This window comes from Mesitornis unicolor, unplaced genomic scaffold (assembly GCF_000695765.1).
Source record: "Mesitornis unicolor isolate BGI_N332 unplaced genomic scaffold, ASM69576v1 scaffold41436, whole genome shotgun sequence".
NCBI lineage: Eukaryota > Metazoa > Chordata > Aves > Mesitornithiformes > Mesitornithidae > Mesitornis > Mesitornis unicolor.
Genome location: NW_010189649.1, coordinates 1 through 1207, shown reverse-complemented (window position 1 = coordinate 1207; position 1207 = coordinate 1). Strand labels below are relative to the sequence as shown.

General features: G+C 65.3%; 1 protein-coding gene across 1 annotated transcript; it reads left to right on the top strand.

Moving 5' to 3' along the window:
* Window positions 1-496: 496 nt before the first annotated feature.
* VAMP8 (vesicle-associated membrane protein 8) lies at window positions 497-640 on the top strand (the record flags this gene model as incomplete). The annotated part of the gene is made up of 1 exon (XM_010186144.1): window positions 497-640. A coding segment is annotated over one exon (144 nt), but the record flags the coding sequence as incomplete, so codon positions are not given.
* Window positions 641-1207: the final 567 nt, after the last annotated feature.

The following is a 1207-nucleotide window of genomic DNA, read 5'->3' as shown; positions in this document are numbered from 1 at the left end:
GGGGGGGGATACGGGGACAGCGGGGAGGGAACAGGGTCCCTCAGGTGGCATGGTGTTCCCAGGGTGGGCACAGGGTCCCCAGGTTGGGCACTAGGTCCCCAAGGTAGCACAGGGTCTCCAGGTTTGCTACAAGGTCCTCAGGGTGTGCACAGAGTCCCCAAGGTGGCACAGGGTCCCCAAAGTTGGGCACAGGGCTCCCGAGATGACACAAGGTCCCGTAGATGGCTCAAGGTCCCCAGGTTGGACACGGGGCTCCTGAGGTGGTACAGGGTCCACAAGGTGGCACCAGGTCCCTATTTGGGCACAGGGTCCCTGGGTAAAGCTGGGTCCCCCTGGGTGGCACCAGGTCCCCGAGGTGACCCCAGCTCCCAGGGTGGGCACAGCGTCCCCAGGGGGCTCCGGGATGGGGGGCACCAGGTCCCATGGGGTCACAGCAGGTGACCCCAGGTGGCAGTGGGGGTCTCGGGGTGTCAGGGCTGTCCCCATGTCCCCGCAGTCAGAGCACTTCAAGACGACGTCGCAGAAGGTGGCCCGGCGCTACTGGTGGAAGAACATGAAGCTGCTGATCATCCTCGGCATCGTGGGCACCATCATCCTCGTCCTCATCATCCTCCTGGCCACCGGCGTCATCCCCACATAGACCCCCTTGTCACCCCCGTGGGGACCCCCGGCCACCTCCGGGTCCCCAGGCAATACAGAGATGACAAATGTGTGGGGCTGAGTGTGTGTGTGAGGGACACCAGGGGACATGGGAGGGGACACGTGGGGCAGGTACGGGACGTGAGGACATGCATGGGAACACGTGTGGGGACAGGTGGGTGCCATGCTGGGATGGGGGGACATGGGGACACGAGAGGGGACATGGATGGGGACAGGTGGGCACTGTGCTGGGGGGAACACAGGGACACACACATGGGGACAGGGAATGCCATGCCAAGGGAGGGGACATGGGGACACACTTGGGGACAGGCAGTCACCGTGCTGTGAGGGGGAAGTGGGGACAGGCAGGGGACCTGGGGACACGTGTGGGGGACAGGCGTGGGGACAGGCGGCCCCCATGCTGGGGAGGAACATGGGGACACAAGAGGTGACACACATGGCAGGTGCCGTGGCAGGGAAGGGGACATGGGGACACGGGTGGGGACAGACTGGCACTGTGCTGGGCGGGGGATGTGGGGACGTGAGTGGGCACAGATGGGGACATGCG